Below are 18714 nucleotides of genomic sequence, written 5' to 3' on the forward strand. Positions count from 1 at the left end.
GAGGAACAAGTAATGCTAACTCCTCGGTCCGAGGCAAATCTATTGCAGCGAAGAAGGTCATAGTCTCTTGCTGGCAAGTATTTGCTGAGAGCACAAAGAGATTTCTCTGACAACTTTCATAGGATTTGGGTTTAGTATCAGAGAATCAAAGCTTCGAATGCTATACCCCTCTTAATAGTATGGTGGTCCTATGACTCAACGAAAGATGAAGAAGAACGAAATAAATGCTACGTCTTCACTTCGTCTTCATTCTTCCTCGAATGCAGTCATTTGCTTCAAACATGCACCGAACCAATTACTTGGGCTTCAGCAATTTTTAGGGGTCTTTCTTGATAGCTTTATCTTTGGTGATAACCTTCACTGCTACGCGGGGAGATTATCTTTGTCGTTTGCATCAAACTCCTCGATACTTTAGGGACCTATTACTCTGTGTGCACTAGCAAACACATAAGTCCCATACTGTTTATGTCAAAAAACTCCAAAACATAAGGGGCCTATCATTGGACCAACACTTTGTTAATAGAAGGACGTTGACATGATTCCGTGCCAAGCAGAACTTACCTGAGCTTAAAGAACTTTACCTGAATGGGAGACACTACATGTGGTCCAATGAAAGGCAGACTGCGACATTGGAAAAGATTGACCATGTCTTCGTTTGGAACGAGTGGGATGACGCATACCCCTCTTGTTTCCTTTCTGCCCTTGGCACTGCGGTCTCGGACCACTGCTCGTTGATGCTAGACTTGAACGTGGATATTAGTACGAGGAAAATATTTAGGTTTGAAGAGTTTTGGTGCAAAGCCGAGGGATTTATGGACGTAGTCCAGATGGCGTGGACCTCGACGCCGACAGCCTCCAATGTCTATCTCACTCTACATAACAAGCTCAGAGCCACGACTGTTATCCTACAAGGGTGGAGTGACCGTTGGATTGGGAATGTGAAACTACAGATTGCTATTGCTATGGAGGTGATCAAGCAACTTGATATTGCTATGGAGTCGAGGGAACTCTCCAACATGGAAAGGGATTTGAGGAGGTGTTTGAAGAAGAAGCTGCTAGGGTTGTGCTCCCTAGAACGTGCAATCATGAGGCAGCAGTATTGGCTCTTGCAGTTGCAGGAAGGAGATGGTAACACGAGACTATTCCACAATCAAGCGAGTCACAGGCACAGGAAAAACATCATTAGGGCAGTACGACATAATGGCCAATTATACTCGGGGCAAGATGAGGTGGCATCGACAGTTGACGCATACTATGGTGCGACATTCGATACCTTGACTCCGAGAGAGCATACAATCCACTTGGCAGCACTTGATTTGCCAAACCTCAACCTCTCACATCTGGAGCAGTTGTTCACAGTGGACGAAGTGGAAAGTGCGATCAAAGCCATGCCTCCGGATAAGGCTTCGGGACCAGATGGATTCGCATGCAGGTTCTATGCAACTTGCTGGAGTATCATAAAGGATGATTTCATGGCAGTTATGTGCTGATTCCACAACGACGACATGAGGGGTATGGCGGCTATTAATAAATCTCTAGTTACCCTCCTGGCTAAGAAGGAAGGGGCCTTGGATGTGGGGGACTTCCGGCCCATTAATCTTGTGCACGTGACCATAAAGATCTTTGAGAAGGTTCTTGCGTGCAGGCTTGTGGTGGACCTACCTAGGCTTGTAGGTAACCATCAGAGTGCATTCGTGAAGGGAAGATCGCTACACGATAACTTCATGTTGGTTCAAAGTATGGTGCGTTGTCTTAATGCCCTAAGGACCCCTTCGGTCTTACTCAAGCTCGATATATCAAAGGCTTTCGACTCGGTGAAGTGGCCATTTCTTCTGGAGATTCTGCAGCACTTGGGCTTTGGGCCGCGGTGGAGATCATGGATTTGTGGCATTCTTTCTACTTTGTCTGCCAAAGCCATGGTCAATGTGAGCCCGGCGACACGATTATCAACTGCAAGGGGCTGCGTCAAGGCGACCCCATCTCGCGAATGTTGTTCATCCTTACTATGGAGCCACTACAGAGATTGTTTGAGTTTGCCACGAGCAGAGGTGTTCTTGTGCCCTTGGCGCAGGTGGGCATGAGGAAGAGACTGCCCATCTTTGCAGACAATGTGGCATTGTTTGTAAAGCCTATTCTGATGGACCTTGCAGTCTGCCAGTGCATTTTTGAGCTATTTGGGGAAGCGTCAGGCCTACGGATCAACATGAACAAGTCAGCCGCCTTGCCGATTCGATGTACAAAAGAAGATATCACCATGGTATGCACTCAACTAGGCTGCCCTTTGGGATCATTTCCTATCAAGTACCTCGGGCTGCCATTATCCTTGCAGAAGCAGACCGTGGCGCAACTTCAATACTTCGTGAATCAGATGGCCAACAAGCTGCCGAAGTGGAGAGCGGCACTAATGCTGAAGAGTGTCAGGTTAACCTTGTTGCAATCCATTCTATGCGCCACACCAATTCATGCGATGATGGCTTTGGACCTTCCCATGAATACGATTGCGGCTATGAACAAGAATGTAAGGGGTTTCCTATGGTGCAGAAGGACATAAGCTAATTGTGTGAACTGTGCTATCGCATGGGAGACGGTATGCACACTAAAGTGGGCAGGTGGATTAGGATTGCCAAACTTGCGTTGGATGAACATGGCCATGTAGTCTAGATGGCACTGGCTCAAAAGGACATACACTACTAGGCGTTGGAATGAGTTCAAAATCAAAGTGCCCAATGATCGGTGCTCCTTTTCCAGGCTGCTACAAGGACCATAGCACATAACGGCCTTATGACGCTCTTCTGGGAGGACCGTTGGTTACATGGGCAGAGGGTCCAGGAGGTTGCCCCTTTGATTTACAGCAGGATCCCACCACGGGTTAGAACTTCCAGGATGGTTGGTTGGGTCATAGAGGATGGATCATGGGCCTGGGATGTTGGTCCAAACCTAGGACCAGAAGCATTGCAGGAACTCCTTTTGTTATGGCAGAAAGGGATCACTTGGGAGCCTACGAAGAATATGTCAGATGAAATTACATGGTCTTGGGAGGCCAACGGACAGTTCTCGGTTCACTCGGCATACGTGACCAAATTTTGGGGGACAGAAGTGGTGCCTACTGCGGATCTAACATGGAAATCGCGGGCTCCCTCACAATGCAAATTCTTCACTTGGCTCGCTCTATGGGATAAATGCTGGACGTCCGACTGCCTGGCACGTTGAGGACTACCGCACCAGGATGCGTGCCCCTTTTGTGACTAGGTGGAGGAAACGATCAACCATTTACTACTCACGTGCATATTTGCTAGGACGGTGTGGGCGGTGATCTGTGAGGCTCTGGGTCGGCCGGAATGGGTGCCGTCACAATAAGACACACTTGTACATTGGTTGAGCAGTAAACAAGGATCCAACAACCTGAGGATGAAGGACCCGCGCACCATCTTAGGGCTAATTATGTGGGAACTATGGAAGCACAGGAACGCCATTGTCTTCGATGGTGTTCATGCGAGGTGCTGCTTCGTAGTATAAGGCTAGAGGGTTTAGTGTGGTTGTCGGCAGGCCTACTAAAAGGAGATGTAAACCCCTTGTTTAGTCGGGTAGCGAGGTGGGATAGTCGTGAGGAGTAATATGTCTTAAATATTTCTTGTAATTCTGGTGGAGGCATTATTTTGCCCTTCTTCTTTAATATATGATATCACACCCATGCGTATTCGAGAAAAAAAGGTCAACAAAAAACTACCACTTTTTTGGTTCCATATTCCAAAAAACCCAAGTCGCTAAACGGTTAGGTTTTAAGCACGGTTATAATAGGTAGGGCCCGTCCGCCAGGGTTCTGTCGGCTAGAGGCTGACGGCGGTTAGGGCGCGCCATTCCAACCAGGGTCAAACAGACTGAGCTGGCTCTCTCTGTTTCCTTCCCGTCTCTCTCTCACACGCTCTCCCTCTGCGTAGACCTAGGCGATGGTGGCGGCGGCGAAACCATACGATGCCGACCACTCTACGGGAGGAGGTGGAACGGGTGATGGTGGCAGAGAATATTCATAAGTGGATAACTGGCTGGGCAGCGGCAGCTTCGCAACACAGCCGCCGGCACCGCAGCGTACACCTATGGCGACGCCACCGGCTGCATCACCGTCGCTGAAGAATTAGTAGTTCTCGCTTGTCAACAGAGCGGCCAGGAATGTTGCTAGTGTTGTGTCCGCAGATCCGGCGAACTCCAACCGTTGGGCCTCGACATTTGGAGGGGTTGAGTAAGTATATTGTCTTCTCTCCCAAACCCTTGTTTAATTCATTAGTGCTAGGTTAGTACACAGTGGAGGCAATCTTTAGTTAAGTTTGACCAAATCCTAGGTTAATGCAGAAGTGATTCATCATAGAACATGTACTTAGTTAGTTGTATGCTTAACTGATTCAAATTAGTTAGTTGGAGGCAGTAGTTGGATTTTGCACTGTAGGTTTTGTTGGATGCAATAGTGATTGAGAAAAAGCATGGTGGAATCATAGAAGATGATTTGTACTGAATTTTGTAGTCAGTGGGCATAACTGAATTTTGTACTGAATTTTGTAGTCAGTGGACACTTCTTCAGTTATGTTGATAAATTGTGTACAAGTTACAAAGTGTTTTCAGTTAACACATTATGTAATGCAGGCTGGATGATGAAATTTGGGAGGTGAGGCTGCATTTCTAGGGGAGAGATAACATGGAAAGAAGATTCTCTATTTCAGTCATCACTTTCCTCAACTTGATTGCACTGACTGAAACTAAAGGCTATGGGTCAGATGACTACATGTACTGCGTAAAAGAAGTGGGAGTTGGACATGATGGTTTATTGCTTCTGGACAATCAGGAGGCAGTTGAAGAAATGATAGACCACTCTGATTTTACTGTTTTGAATATCATAGTGGCTAAGGCAAATGAAGATAGAGATGTTGAATTTAATAGGGCTCACAATGCTTACGAAGAACAAGTTCCAATAGGCAGTCCAGTTGGGAGCCCTGGTTTTGTGTTGAGTCTTTCACAAGATGGAGTTGTTCACCCTCTTGAAGTTATCAACACATAGCAAAGCTGCAACTTGGACATGGCAGAAGCTCATGGTGGTGATGATGGAGATGATGTTGCTGAGGATGGAGGTGATGGTGGTGAGGATGGAACTGCTGGTGTACAAGATGATGATGTTGACAAATCATCCTCAGACTTTGAGATTGACAGGGGTGATTAAAGAGGGATAAAGATGTCTTACAAGGCTTGGAAGAGAGGTGAAGAAAATCTTGTCAATGCAGAAGAAACATATGTTGCACAAGATAGACCAGCGTTTGAAGGGGATAGTGATGTTTCAGAGTTTTGGGAGGAGGAGAAAGAGGATGACAGTGGAGAGGAGACAATTGTGGCAAAGGGCAGGCACGAGAAACTTAAGCCTGTTAGAAGAGCACCATTAAACCCAGGTCCTACTTCCAGGGCTCATAGTGAGCCAGAGATCCCCAAGTTTCAAGATTTTGTACCTGAACCTCATGAATTTTGCTTCCCTAGAGATTTTGGCATTTCTGATTCAAATGGAGTGTTTCCTATACTACCTTCTGGAAGGAAGAGAAGATTGAAGAAGAAGAAATAGAGGACATGGTATGACCCACTACTACATGATGCACATGAGGAGTTGTGCAAGGACCTTTGCTTTACCAATGTGTATTAGTTCAGAAAGGCATTGAGAAATTATCATGTTAGAACTTTGAAAAACTTTCAATACCGTAAGAATGAACCAACAAGGGTTATTGTTTGGTGCCTAGACAGAAAAATGGCTGCGAATTTTTCATGACTGCCTCCAAAGTAGCCCATGAAGATACATTCACAATCAATAAGTGCCACCTGGACCACACTTGTGGAGCTAGTGGAGAGAGTACCAAGGTCATTGCACAGTGGCTTGCAGAAGCTGTGGAGGACACAGTTATATCAAATATAAGGGCTGATGTAGAGACAATTCTGAAACATACAAAGAAGAAGTTTGGGGTGCATGTTCCTAGGAGTTTGGCCTGTAGGTCAAGACTCATGGAGATGTTGTGCAAGGTGATCATAGAGAGCAGTATCTCAAGTTGAGGTACTACCTATACTGTGTGCTTAACACAAACCCTGGAAGCAGATGCATAGTGACCACTTTTAAGGGTCCTTTGAACCCAACACCCACACTAAGGTTCAAGTACATGTTCTACTATCTGCAAGTGTCGAAGGATGGATTCCTTAGTGGTTGTAGGCCTTTCATAGGTAAATTTCTGTTCTGTACTCCTTCTTCAAACTGAACCACTGGACGTAGTTATTTCATTTGACCTTAAATGTCACTGTTTATGCAGGACTAGATGGTTGCTTCATCAAATAGTCCACAGGTCACTAGATATTGGTAGCAACAGGGACAGATGGGAACAACAATATATTCCCAACTGCTTTTGGGGTAGTTGACAAAGAGGATGGTGACAGCTGGACCTGGCTTCTTAACCAGCTTAGAGTGTGCATTGGCACTAGCAACAAATTTGGGAACTAGACCATCATGTCTGACAGACAGAAGGTATTCTCTGTGCCTTACATAAATCTGATGAAATGCACATAGACATGCTGCTGTACTTTTCTTATTTGTTGCTTATGTAATCAGACAACAAGGTCTTCTAAAGGCAATTAATGAAGTGTTTCCTCAGTCCCCACAAAGATATTTCCTTATATACATATGTACCAACTTTCAGTCAGCTGGCTTTAGAGCAGAAGAACTTAAGAAATGGGTACAAGGCTACATACCAGCAAATCATCTACCCTGTTTCTGGGCCAGAATTCTGGCCAAACACAAACACACCAGACATTGAACCACCAATATTTAGGGAGAGGAAAGGGAAGAAGCAGACAACTAGGAGAAAGGGTCAGCTTGAAGTGCCAGCTCCTAAGGATACATCTAGGATGGGCACAATAACCTATAGTAACTGTAGCAAGCTAGGTCACATGTGGACAATGTGTGGTGATACACTTAAGACCAAGTTGTAGACAATGAAAAACATGCAGCAGGTAACTAATTACATCCAATATATTGTAGCATCTTGTGCATCTAGTATGAAGCACATGTACCATATCATCTTGTGTTTCATGTGTAGGAAAACAGGGAATCATACCCATCAAGTTCTGCACCAACCAAACCACCTAGTGCTGCTCCAGGATCATCCAGAGCCCATGCTGCTTCAGTTCCTGCCAGGGTTGCTAATGGGCCCCCCAAATCTAGTGCAAGAGCAGGAAGTAGGGCCACCCAAACTGCTGCAAGAACAACAGTTGGGCCCACACAAACTGCTACCCAAACTCCAAGGGCACCAGTAAGAGGAACCCAAACTGCATATAGACCACCAACTAGGGCAACCCAAACCGCATCAAGAGCATCAGGTACTGCTACTGTAGTGTGTACAACAACATCAAGAAAGAGAAAGAGAACATCTTCAGCACCAGCCAAGAATACCAGGTCCAGTGCATCATCTCCAGCCAAGAACACCAGGTCGGCAGTTAGACTAGGAAGACGTTTCAATGCTTTAAGGGCAGCATCAACATCAGCTCAACTTTGGGTTGGCTCAAAGAGGAAGAGGAGGGCCCCAAGCAAGTGAGATGAGTATTTTACAGCCAGTGGCAACCACTGAGTAAACTGTAATATGCTTATAAAACTTCTATTTGCCATGCCATGAACTGTGCTTGTTTGGCATGCTTTATTGTGCTCTGTTTCATGTTTGGAACAGTTAGTGGATTTGGCTACCTTAGGTTTTGTGTGAATTTGGCTACCTTAATTCAGTGTGAATTTGGCTACATTAAGTTATGTGTGAATTTGTCTACCTTAAGTTCTGTGTGAATTTGGATACCTTAAGATCTTTGAGATGATGATGATGACTGTTGTTAGATGATGATGATGATTGTTCTTGTGAGATGATGATGATGATTATTCTTGCGAGATGATGACTATGGACGATGATTGTTTTTGTGGTCATTTAGGGTGTCACGGCATTGATGAAAGCCTACTTGCCTAAGTAGGGTCATTTAGGGTGACACGGCATCAACGAAAGCTTACTTGCCTAAGTAGGGTCACTTAGGGTGCACGACATCGACGAAAGCCTACTTGCCTAGGCTCATTTACGGTGCCATGACATCGACGAAATAGTAATTGCCTAAGTAGGCTCATTTCGTTGCCACTGCATGAATGAAACACTAATTGCCTAAGTAGGGTCATTTAGGGTGCATGACATCAACGAAAGCCTACTTGCCTAAGTAGGGTCATTTAGGGTGCCACGGGATCGATGAAACACTAATTGCCTAAGTAGGTTCATTTACGGTCCCACGACATCGATGAAACACTAATTGCCTAAGTAGGCTCATTTCTTTGCCACGACATTAACGAAACACTAATTGCCTAAGTAGGGTCATTTAGGGTGCACGGCATCGACGAAAGCCTACTTGCCTAAGCAGGGTCATTTAGGGTGCACGACATTGACAAAAGCCTACTTGCCTAAGTAGGGTCATTTAGGTGCCACAGCATCAACGAAACCCTAATTGCCTAAGTAGGCTCATTTATGGTTCCACGACATCGACGAAACACTAATTGCCTAAGTAGGCTCATTTACGGTGCCAAGGCATCGACGAAACCCTAATTGCCTAAGTAGGCTCATTTACCGTGCCATGGCATCGACAAAACACTAATTGCCTAAATCCACCATTTTTAACAGATCACACCTGACCAAATCAAATCATTCATACATAGATAGATAAAAGATTCACTTATTCATACATAGATAGATCATTCAACAATATTATTACACCACATTCATACATTGCATCATACACAGATTGATTCATCAGATAGACATGGATAGGAAGATAGATCTAAGAGCACAGAAACATAACAACAACTTCATGGGTACATAATCCTAGTACACCTCTGCCTAGTGACCTGAAAAGGATGGAAATTTTCCCTCCTCCTTGCCCACTAGATGATATCATCATCACTAGGGTTCGAGGCAAGGGGGAACGCATCCAGGAACTTCTCCATGTCCTTGCGGTTGCGTGCTGCAAGGATCCTCTCAGCCAGTTACCTTCTCCATCTCCATTGGGTTGTTGCTCTTCTTGCCTCTCTTCATCTGGCTCCCTTGGGAACCTCTTCTTCTTCATCTATGACCTCTCCAGGATCCATGTCTCCCTGGGATTCTATGGTTATGTTTAGCGGCTAGGGGGAGGAGAAGGGAGGGGTTGGGTTTGACTGCAGTTTCTGCCAAGGGGTGTGGGCTTTATAGAGTACACTGGTGCGCGTCAGTCCTAAACAAACGGTTTTTAACCCCTTCCCGCGACGACATGTGGAATCGTCGCCAAGTGAGTGTGGGCTATAGGGGGGTCCTTCCCACACGACCCAGAAACCGTCAGGGATAGGGAGCCTTGATGCATACAGTTGTCCCTATATAACCATTTCCGATATCTCGAATATCCCAAACACTTCATCCTTGCTACTCGTTTGTGCTCGCATTGCCATCACAGTCAGAGTTTTGTGGTTCTGCCTAAAACCAGGCAGATTCCCGGCACGGGAGTTTTCCAGGCAGATTCTAGGCACGGGAGTTTTATGATGCCTGGCACATCACAAACAGTTCATGATTATAAACCGTGTACTATGGGTAGATAGTCACACACATTTAGTTTTCCCGCACCATATGTGATAGTTTCTGACATCACACACGCTTTGCAAACGACAACTGTGTGCATGCTTGCACATATTTCCTCTTTGTGAACCGTCTTGGATTATGGTGTATATCCCAAACATTTGTGTTTTACAACCATGTGTGCCGTGATGACATGCACAACGTAATTTCGCCCTAATTTAATTGATGCTATTTAAAATTTTACCTAATTTAAACTTGAAAGTAGGCTATAGCTTTATTCATATCCATCAGGTTCAAACAACCAATGCATTATTCGATTCACAGGTACATATGTTTAAGAATTACATAAGCACCAAATAAAGAATGATGTACTAGGGTTCTATAGTTGTACTATTACAGATGGTAAAGAAAGAGGCGACAGACATTCCAGATGCTGAACAAGATGAAGCGGAATGGCCCTATTGTGCTCTCCTGGATGCAGAAGGCATGCAGGACTCTAGTCCAACCCCTTTTGATGGCCGACCGCCAATCATGTAGTTTGAGAGGTAATCTTGAGTAAACTGCTTTAGGATCCACTTCAAAAGAAAAAATATTCAGATATTGTCATCTAACACAACTCATTACAGGCAGTAAAAAGAAGGCTACAGGGTTCTTACTTTTTTGAGGGTGAAGACAGTAGGAAAGATCCCTACTGCATATATATTAAATAAAAGAATAGAACTGTTACATGGGTGGTAATTACAGAGGTGGGTAGTGCTTAGAGGCTAACAAAGTACAACCACTAAGAGTCCTGAAGCAGGTTTTGTAAGATGGAAGACACAACCTATCTCTTATGCTCCGGTAACCTGTATTGAATGTTGCCAAAGTCACACTTGAACCGATCCCACCAAGAGGTCATGGAAGGCACGAATTGTCTAAAGTAGTGATTGTTGCGCTCCTTCCATAGGCTCGAAGCAGCAACCAGGAAGATTTCCATGATCATTTTGCGAGGATGCCGTGTCTTCAGTTGTTCCACAAGATCCAGCCTATTCCCATCCGTAGCCCAGGTGATGTTTAATCGCCGCCAACAAGCCTTGCTAAAAGTGCAGTGGAAGAAAAGATGTTCCACTATTTCTTCAACATGGAGACCGCAGAGCAGGCAATCAAGGTTGGAACCAATGTTGTAATGCCTCCTTTTTAGCATGTTCCGAGTGTTTAGGCGATCTGACAGCAGGAACCAACCGAAGACCTTGATTTTTGGGGTACACTTGGTGTGCCAAAGCCAACAGAAAGCCATGTGTGCGACTACATCTCGGAAGAAGAAGTGATAGTACGTGGCAGTCTTGAACACAGTTGACCCCCAACAATATGACCAAACATCGTTCTGCTCATCAAAAGTCACGGCCGCAACGTCGAGCTGCAATAGCTTGAGCTCATCATGAGCTTGCATGGAGAGCGGCAGCTGAAAGGTTTCATGCAGGGTGGTGGCCGTTAAGAAGTCTCGGACCGACAAATCTTCATCATGGACGTAAGAGAAAGCTTTGGGGTACTTATCAGCGTATATAGCATTATTCCAGTTGTCTTTCCAAAAAAGCGCAGACATACCCTGTTTGATTTGAACGTGAGTGATAACGCGATATGTTGGCATTAGGTGAACAAGCTCGCGCCACCAGAAGGATCCGCATATATCGGTTGCATGGGGGATTGAGTCAACATAGTATGTTTCCCAAACCAGTTGCACCCAAGGAATGTCCATTTTGTTGAAAAACTTACGAAGGAATTTGAGAAGCAGGGCGTCATTTTGAACCTTCAGATCAAGAATCCCGAGGCCACCACTAGATTTAGGTCGACAGACCATGGGCCAGGCAGCTAGTGAGTTATGTTTGTCGCAATCCGCAGTTCTTTTGTTCCATGGACATTGTCTGCGTATTTTGTCCAACTGAGCAAGGATTTTCGGTGGCAAACGCAGGGTGCCCATCGGATAGATAGCGAGCGAAGTAATGAGCGAGTTGAGCAGAGCCAACCTTCCGGCATGTGACATGAGGGACATAGCAGCTGTGATCTTTCTTTCAGCTTTGCACACAAATGGTGTCATGTCAAGAACTGAAGGTCGCGTGGTGCCTAAGGGCAAACCCAGGTAAGTAAATGGCATGTTGGCTTGGGTGCAACCAAAAAGATTGGCCAGAGCATTGCAAGTGTCAGCCGGCGTGTTGATAGGCACGAGCGTGGATTTATGAAAATTGATCTTGAGGCCAATGGAGGTGGTGTAGTCTTCAAGAATTTGTTTTATCTTGGCAGCTTGGAGATGACACGCCGGCAACACAATGATAGTGTCGTCCGCATACTGGATTACCGGATACTTTGCATCGCCTTTGGGCGGGATAGGGTGTCTGATTAGGCCTTGATCGAGTGCTTCATTAATGGCAGTTTGCAAGAGATCGGCCGCAATGACAAAAATGAGGGGAGACATAGGATCTCCTTGGCGTACTCCACATTTGCACTGAAATTGTCGACTAGGTACCCCATTCAAAAGCACCGAAGACTTGTCGTAAGAGAAGATACTTTCCATCCAAGCGAGCCATTTGGGTGGAAAACCCATTTTCTTCATGATAAGGAGCATTGCAGAATGTTCGATGGTATCGAAGGCTTTGGCAAAGTCTAGTTTCAGGAGGACGATTTCTTTCTTGAAATCTTGACATTGGTGTATGTATTCGAACGCCCAGGCCAAACAGTCATGAATGGATCTTCCACGAATAAAGCCATATTGATTTTTATGCACCACTTGAAGAATAATGTTTTGAAGGCGGTTGGCCAGAATTTTAGTGATCATCTTTAGGTAACAGTTTAGTAAAGTGATGGGCCGGAAGTCATTGAGATTGTCAGGCGAGTTGGTCTTTGGGATCAGCGTGATATAGCCTGCATTGATGCTCTCCAAGTTTAGGCCACCCTTGTGGAATTCTTTGCATAGGAGATAGAAATCTTCTTTGTGGATGGGCCAACACGCTTTCAAGAAAGCACCATTGAAACCGTCAGGGCCAGGGGCACGGTCAGGTGGCATAGTCGCCACCACTTCATCAATCTCTTTATGTGTGAACGGAGCCACCAGGTTGGCAAAGGGCACATCCTCTCTGAGCAGATTGTCTAAATTAAATCTCATGGGCAAGGGGTTAGCTTGTCCCATCCGAGCCTTAAAAGCCTCAAAGATTATGGATTCTTTCCCAGCATGATCCTCAACAACCCCACCATCGGCAGTTTTAAGGGAGCTAATGCAGTTCCTTCTGTAGCGTTCTATGGCTACAGCCTGAAAAAACTTAGAGTTCTCATCACCAAACTGAATCCATCTAATGGTGCATCGTTTCCTCCAGTAATCTTTCTGGTACTGAAGCAACCTTAAGAGGTGTTTTTTGAGAATGGAGCGAAAATTTCACTCTGGGTACTGAGAGGCCGGCGATCTTCAATGTTATCAATTTCCAGAAGGGCCTTGTTAGTATTTTCAATGGCAACGGTTAGGCGGGAGATTTTCTTGCTCCAGTGCTTGAGTGCATACCTCACAGCCTTGAGTTTTTGCCCAATTCGCACCGCAGAGTGGGAGCGTCTAGTGTGTTTAATGGGTTTGTTCCAAGCCTGTTCCACCACCTCCATAAAACCAGGATGAGCAATCCAATATGATTCAAACCTGAAAAGCTTACTTTTTGGGATTGTTGTTTGAATGATCACAGAGCAAGGAGTATGGTCAGAGACAGGCTTCCCTAATGGATTCACCATTGTATTTGGGAACGAGGCAGTCTAGTTGAGCGTGGTGAAAAACCAATCGAGCTGTTCAAGTAGTGGTTGTTGTTGCATATTTGACCACGTGTACGCTCTGCCTTTGATTGGCAATTCAGTAAGGTTTTGTTCACGGTTGAAATCATTAAAGGTGAACATATCTTGAACACTACCACCCGGTTTGTTACGATTATCAGGCGAACGAATGTAATTAAAGTCGCCAAGAATAAGCCAATCTTCGGAAGAAGGGATATGTAAATCAAAGAGCCAGGTTGTGAAAGTATCCGAGGTTCACCTTGACAAGGGCCATAAACATTGACAAGCTTCCAACAATGGTTAGACTGTGTGGATGTAAACTCTACACCTAACGCAAAGCACTCCGTCAAGAAGACAATGCCCGTGAAAATGCTACTATTCCAAATCATAATGATGCCACCGGAAGCGCCATGCGAGGGAATAAATGCAAATTGATCAAAATATCGGGGACATAAATATTTTAAGGTAGCAGCATCAAAAGAGGGCATCTTAGACTCCTGTAAGCAAATGACATCGCATCCACTAGTCCGGATCGCATTACCAAGCACTAAGTGTTTCTCAGGCGCATTAAGACCGCGCACATTCCAGCAAAGTACATTCCAATTGCGCAAAAGCATTGAGGGAATAAAGTTCAGCGATCTACAGAAACAATAAAAGAGACCCACCTACTCTGCAGACAGAGCCGAAGTGGTGAGCTCTTCAGCAGACACGGCACAGAGATTAGTACCAATGGCCTGCAGGGTGGTAATGGGTGTTGGAGGGGGCAATGCCAGAGCTGCATCATCAACACTTAAGGCAACAGGTACAGGTGCATTAAGATTGGCGGCTTCAGAGATCTCCACAGCAGAAGGATAACTCGAGGCTTGACCTTGGACTTGACAGGGCGCACGTCAGAAGCCTGAGTGACCCGGAATCCATCATACTTGTTGGTTCTGTTGCTTCGACGCATGTTGGCAGTGTCTATCGGAGCAAGCATCTTACCTTTGCGCTGTTCCATAGCTTGTGTAGTGGTGGGCAGAGAGCTCGAACCCTCATCAGGCAGCGACAGGGAAACCTCAGCAGGCAGTGACAGAGAAGTCAAAGTGGGTTCAGGCACATCATTCTCCAACTGAGCAGGGAGTTCAACATTCCAGGGGCATGTCATTAGAGTTGGTGATCTCCTCCAGCTGTGCAGATGGCTCAGTAGCAAGGAGCAACGGAGTAGCCGCAGGCATCAGAGTTACTGGCAGAGGAGTGTGTGCAGCAAACAGACTTGCCTGATCAGTAGAGGCCGTGATTTGAACCTGAGAAAACTGAATAATTCCACCAGAAAGGGACACTTGCACCTCCACCTGAACAGCCTCCTGTCGAAAACCAAGACCCGAGCTCCAGGGACCAAATGCAGCCACTAGCGGGCGCAGAGCCGAGAACAGAGCTGTATTAAGCTGTTGGCGCGGGACTGGGTTGGTCAGTAGGAGAGACGTGAGCATATCACCTTGGGCAGACAGACCAAAACACAGGCCCTGGCTGTGAACTTCAACAGAAACTGTGAGCATATCCTCATGATCGTGAACAGCAGGTGCGTCAGGTGCGTTGATCACAATCATATCAAGAGAGTGAACAGAGTCAGAGTCTTCAGAGCTCGTGATCGAATCATGCCAAGCTTGCAGCGCATTATCTGAGACATTATTTTCAGGCACAAGACCATCATGCACTTGCAGCCCCTGAGCCGCGAGCCATGCCTGAAAGTTCATGAGAAAGGGTGGCAGTTGGGGCAATGGTGGTCTAGGAGGCGCTGGCCATTCTCCCCACCCCACATGATCGTGATTTTGCTAAGCTGCAGGCCCATCGGGTGCACCATTGGGGGTGCCGTGTTCTGAACGAACCAGTTGTGCCCCTGTTGCTGGTATAATTGCTCCGCTGTGAGGTTAGGCCCGAACTGAGGATGTGGGTTCCCGTCAGGCGGCGGTGGTTCCTCACCGGCCGACGGCACCTCAGGAAGGAGCCCATTCCAATCATTTCTCCTGAGGATCATAATCTGGACAGTCCAGCAGTCTCTCGCGCCACCAAGCTGCTAGACAACAAAACTTTTGGGCACAAGACGCACGCTCAGAACTCTTGCCTTAATCAGCATGAAGCGACGGTCTTGGCGAGGATTGTACCAGGAGACAAGAGCACCAAAACCACCAAGGGACTTGTTGATGTAATAGTCTGTTTGGTAATCGTACGGAAATCCAAAATACATCAACCAGATCTCAGGCCCAAATGTGGTGGTACGACGATTGAGTGCTTCATGGTGGAGGACGAAAGTAATTAACAGATCTTCGTCCTCAAGCTTTAATGGCATGGCCACAGCAGTATCACGGATGAAGGAGTCTACAAACCCAAAGATTCCGATTCCAAAGGGGTGGTCACTTACTTAAGTGGTGAAGAGCTGGGCCTCATGGAGCAAGCCCTGGATAGCCTGACGAATAGCAGCCCGACGATGCAGAGGCACGTACTCACTGGTCTCCGCAATGGCCAGGTAGTCGTGGTTTAGTGGCGGAATGGGGCCAACCACCATCCCACTACGGACGACACGATCGGCCGGCCCATACTCGACGGCAAATCCCGGTGGCAGGAACGACACCGGATTAAGGGGGTAGTTCGCCATGGTGGTGGAGCAGAGGAGAGCGTCTGAGGCGACGGGTGTGACAGAGGTGGCGTATGGCAGGCTTGGGGCGGTGACGCTTGAGGAAACCGAGCAGAAGCGGAAGCGTGCGGGGTGTTTTAGGAATTCCGGGGATTTTTAGGGATCCATTTCCAACGCTCTAGCCACCGCTTATTTCTACAGGATTGTACCACGTGTCCATAATGCCCACAATCCACACATCGAATGGCAGAAGTTCTCTTGGGTTTTTTTAGTTTAGTACAGCAGCCGAAGGAAGGTTGGACTGATTGATAATGGGCGGGTCAGCTACCTTATTTGGTCCAAGATGCGTTAGAGGAATCCGGGCCGGGCAATTTCTTGCCTTGTGATCAGCAGAAGAGCAATTAATACAAATGACCCGAGTTGGGCAATGAATCTTCTGGTGCCCCCATTGTAGGCAACGTGAACATAGAACCACCCAATTTTTGGCAAGCGTTCCAATCTCTTCCTCAGGATATCCAGCCTGGGCCCAATCCACCTTATAATGGGCCGCCAAGCAAGGCGGCCATTGAGAATGGGCTGGGGCATATTTGAAGGCCGATTTTAGAAAACATTGTGGCGCGAGAGGATAGGGCCTATTAATGGGGCAATTAAGGCTGCCCAAACGGAGAGATACTGAATCAGTTGCATCCTCCAATTGCGCTTGTCGGTTATATTTCTCCATTAAGGATAATGGAGATGATTCTGCCATGACAGGAGGTATTTTGTCCTTTGCCAAAAAAGAGACAAATTGAATTTGAATTCCCTGACTATTCTTCGGGCAGGATGATGACGAAGCCTCATGAGCATGTTTGTTGGAGAAAACCATATGATCAATAGGCCTTAAAGAAAATTTGCTTAGCTCAATCATGGAGGAGGCTGCCACCGAGGACCCAGATTTCAGGAACCCCAAATCAGATTTAATCACCACTGGATGTCTAGCAGAAATCTCCGATCAAACTTCATCCGCACGCCAACTCAAAGTAGACGAAGGAACATGATTGAAACGGCCATTGTATAGATGAAAATGGCAAATGAAATCCGTCCAAATGCGGTCCTTAAGGCCGTAAATGAAATGTCCCACCTTGTTGTTCGCAACCGAGAAGCGAAAAGCTCGAGGGTTAAGCTTAAACACCTTGAAACCCACCCTAAAACCCCCAATACAACATTGGAGAGCAATACCCACAGATTCTTCATTGAGTGGGAAGGAGGCCGAGGAAAACGTGACCACAAGGAAGAACTCCTTGGGGTCTCGGGAGGGGGAGAAATGCACCGTGGAACCAAACTTTCTTCTCACCTAATCTGCAAGGGCTAGGCCAGGGGCAAAATCCCAATGCAGAAGTCCTTCCATCTTGAATCAGATTAGAGATCGCCATGATTGTGAGTGGAGCAGGTGGAGGCTGGGAGAGAGGTGGGAGGACAGGTTGGAGGAGCCATTGGTTTTTACAGGGTTCTTTCTTACCATCTTGCAGTTCACTGTTGTCTTGCATAAAGTGTAAAAAAATAGTTCGATTGACATCTTTTGACCCATTTTAATAACAATCTTTATCAGTTTCCTCACTTGATGCTGGTTCATGAATATCTCATTGCCCCATACGCAGAAAGGGTAGAAGTATGGATCTTTGGCAATGATATATGTACCTAAAAGCACCAAGTTAATATTAGAAGCTAAACAACAATTGAAAAATGATGTAGTACAACACTCCATCCATCCCATTATATAAGATTTTATTACATGTATATCTAGACATCATCAGAACATTAAGGTAACACTCTTCCTTGTTGCTATGTAGCCTGGGATTGCATATTTAGTCATTCAGTACAATGCATGTTTCTAAACAACAATTAAAAAGGCAAAGGCTTGTTAACTGCAATATCCTTAACAACAACCAAATATCATAATTCATAGTGGTATTGTTGAAACTGTTATTGATGAAATTGAACTGCACAGATAGAGCATCACATTGTGAAGAACTGAAATAAGCAAGTCATAAGGACATCTCTAGGCGACCCTTAAAAAGTTAAAGGACTAAAACCCTTAGTGGATATATATATATATATATATTCTCCAGCAAATATTGGCCTTTTCTAGTCGATCCCCTAAACTTAAGGTTGTAAATTTCAATTTGATCAAGTTCAAAGCAGGTTCAACCGAAAGTAGCATGCTTTCAAACATAAACATAGATAGTTTTGCATAACCGAACATAAAACATAAATTTAAACTAAGCTAAACTACTTTTGGTCGAAGTAGAGGTCAAGCCAATCCTTCCTCGTCATGTACGGTGTGCCGCGAGCCGTGTCCGGGCCAGTACCATCGTCGGGGTCGTTGGGGAAGGCACTCCTCCACTCGTCGACGTCGATCCCCTCGTCCTCGGGGCCCACCTCGATGCCCTCCGTGCCGCCGTCGCCGCCGCCTTTGACCTCGTCATCAGAGGAGAGCGCGATAACCTCGCCATCCTCCGCGCCGCCGTCCTCGTCGCCTTTGACCTCGTCATCGGAGGAGAGCGCGATAACCTCGCCACCCTCCACGCCGGCAAAGATCGCCCGCTCCGCCTCCACGAGCTCTAGGCGCTGCCGGCGGAGCTCTTGCATGTAGGCCTCATCGGCGGCCTCGGCCCCGAGGTGCTCCCATGCCTCGCGGTCCTCCCGCGCCAT

At 46.2% G+C, this 18714-nt stretch overlaps 1 protein-coding gene across 1 annotated transcript; it reads left to right on the plus strand.

Moving 5' to 3' along the window:
• Positions 1–1514: 1514 nt before the first annotated feature.
• Positions 1515–5206, plus strand: LOC141040998 (uncharacterized). The gene is made up of 3 exons (XM_073507108.1): positions 1515–1674; positions 1848–2518; positions 5048–5206. The coding sequence occupies exons 1-3, from the start codon at positions 1515–1517 to the stop codon at positions 5204–5206; spliced, it is 990 nt and encodes a 329-aa protein (XP_073363209.1).
• The last annotated feature ends 13508 nt before the right edge of the window (positions 5207–18714 follow it).

The sequence above is a fragment of the Aegilops tauschii genome, chromosome 2, assembly GCF_002575655.3.
Source record: "Aegilops tauschii subsp. strangulata cultivar AL8/78 chromosome 2, Aet v6.0, whole genome shotgun sequence".
Classification (NCBI taxonomy): Eukaryota; Viridiplantae; Streptophyta; class Magnoliopsida; order Poales; family Poaceae; genus Aegilops; species Aegilops tauschii.

Excerpts from the sequence above, each read along its gene's own strand:
- LOC141040998 (XM_073507108.1), top strand. The coding sequence starts at position 1,515 with ATGGCGGCTATTAATAAATCTCTAGTTACCCTCCTGGCTAAGAAGGAA. Across the intron at positions 1,675-1,847 it reads GGACCTACCTAGGCTTGTAG|CACTTGGGCTTTGGGCCGCG; the intron begins GTAACCATCAGA and ends GAGATTCTGCAG. Across the intron at positions 2,519-5,047 it reads TTGCGGCTATGAACAAGAAT|CAAAGCTGCAACTTGGACAT; the intron begins GTAAGGGGTTTC and ends ATCAACACATAG.